General features: G+C 40.3%; 1 protein-coding gene across 1 annotated transcript in view; it reads left to right on the top strand.

The window, feature by feature from the left end:
- The first annotated feature begins 50 nt into the window (after nt 1-50).
- The window catches only part of LOC111239674 (immunoglobulin lambda-1 light chain-like), a 2,685-nt gene continuing 1,978 nt past the window's right edge, over nt 51-757 (top strand). The window contains exons 1-2 of the mRNA XM_022769570.1: nt 51-126; nt 515-619. Coding sequence (XP_022625291.1) covers nt 51-126; nt 515-619 — 181 coding nt within the window. The remainder of the gene's footprint in view (nt 127-514; nt 620-757) is intronic.

The following is a 757-nucleotide window of genomic DNA, read 5'->3' as shown; positions in this document are numbered from 1 at the left end:
AAACTCGAAACAACAAAGAAACTTTAAATCACATGAGAAAAACTGGAGCAATGACATGTACAAAGACGAGTGTGATGAGGCTCCAAGCCAAAGATGAACAGGAGTCTAGAGCCAAGCAGCAGCTCTGTGAGGCTGGGCTTAGACACAGTGCTGCTTTCAGCTACATGCTAACATGCTAACAGTGACAATGCTAACAGGCTGAAGTTCAGCAGCTACAAAGTTCATCATGTTGGTTGTTATAGGAAATGTTAGCATGCTAACATGGGACAGATTCAAATGTGACCTGATGATGGCGCTAGATGAAAAGTCAGAGCATCACCAAAGTTCCTACAGTCGATCCTCAGGGGAACATGAACGTCTGAACCGATTGAAATGTGAATATTTGTTGAGATATTTCAGTGTGAAGAACAAAGAAAAGAGAAGAAGAGACAGTCATGTTGATATGAACATTAGAGAAACACATGATGGAGCTGAAATATGATCTTGGTTCATAATGTGGACTCCTTCACCTCAGCTGACACATTCAGCAGCAGACAGGTTTTTGTATCAGTATTTTTAACTGTGGGAGGATACGGGTACTACAGGATCTTTGGCTCTGGAACTAAACTGTATGTAACAGGTAAGAACAAACATTTCTTTTCCTTCACTTGTTTTATTGAAGAAGTGTAAAATGTGTTTGAAGTCACTTTCTGCTGCTTCACACTTTACATGTTAGTTTGTTCAGAGTTAGTACAAAGTTCCTGATGCAGCCGTTGTT

This window comes from Seriola dumerili, unplaced genomic scaffold (assembly GCF_002260705.1).
Source record: "Seriola dumerili isolate Sdu_G_001 unplaced genomic scaffold, Sdu_1.0 BDQW01003904.1, whole genome shotgun sequence".
In the NCBI taxonomy this organism is placed as follows: Eukaryota; Metazoa; Chordata; class Actinopteri; order Carangiformes; family Carangidae; genus Seriola; species Seriola dumerili.
The sequence above is the reverse complement of the archived record's forward strand: the minus strand, read 5'-3'. Positions and strand labels throughout refer to the sequence as shown.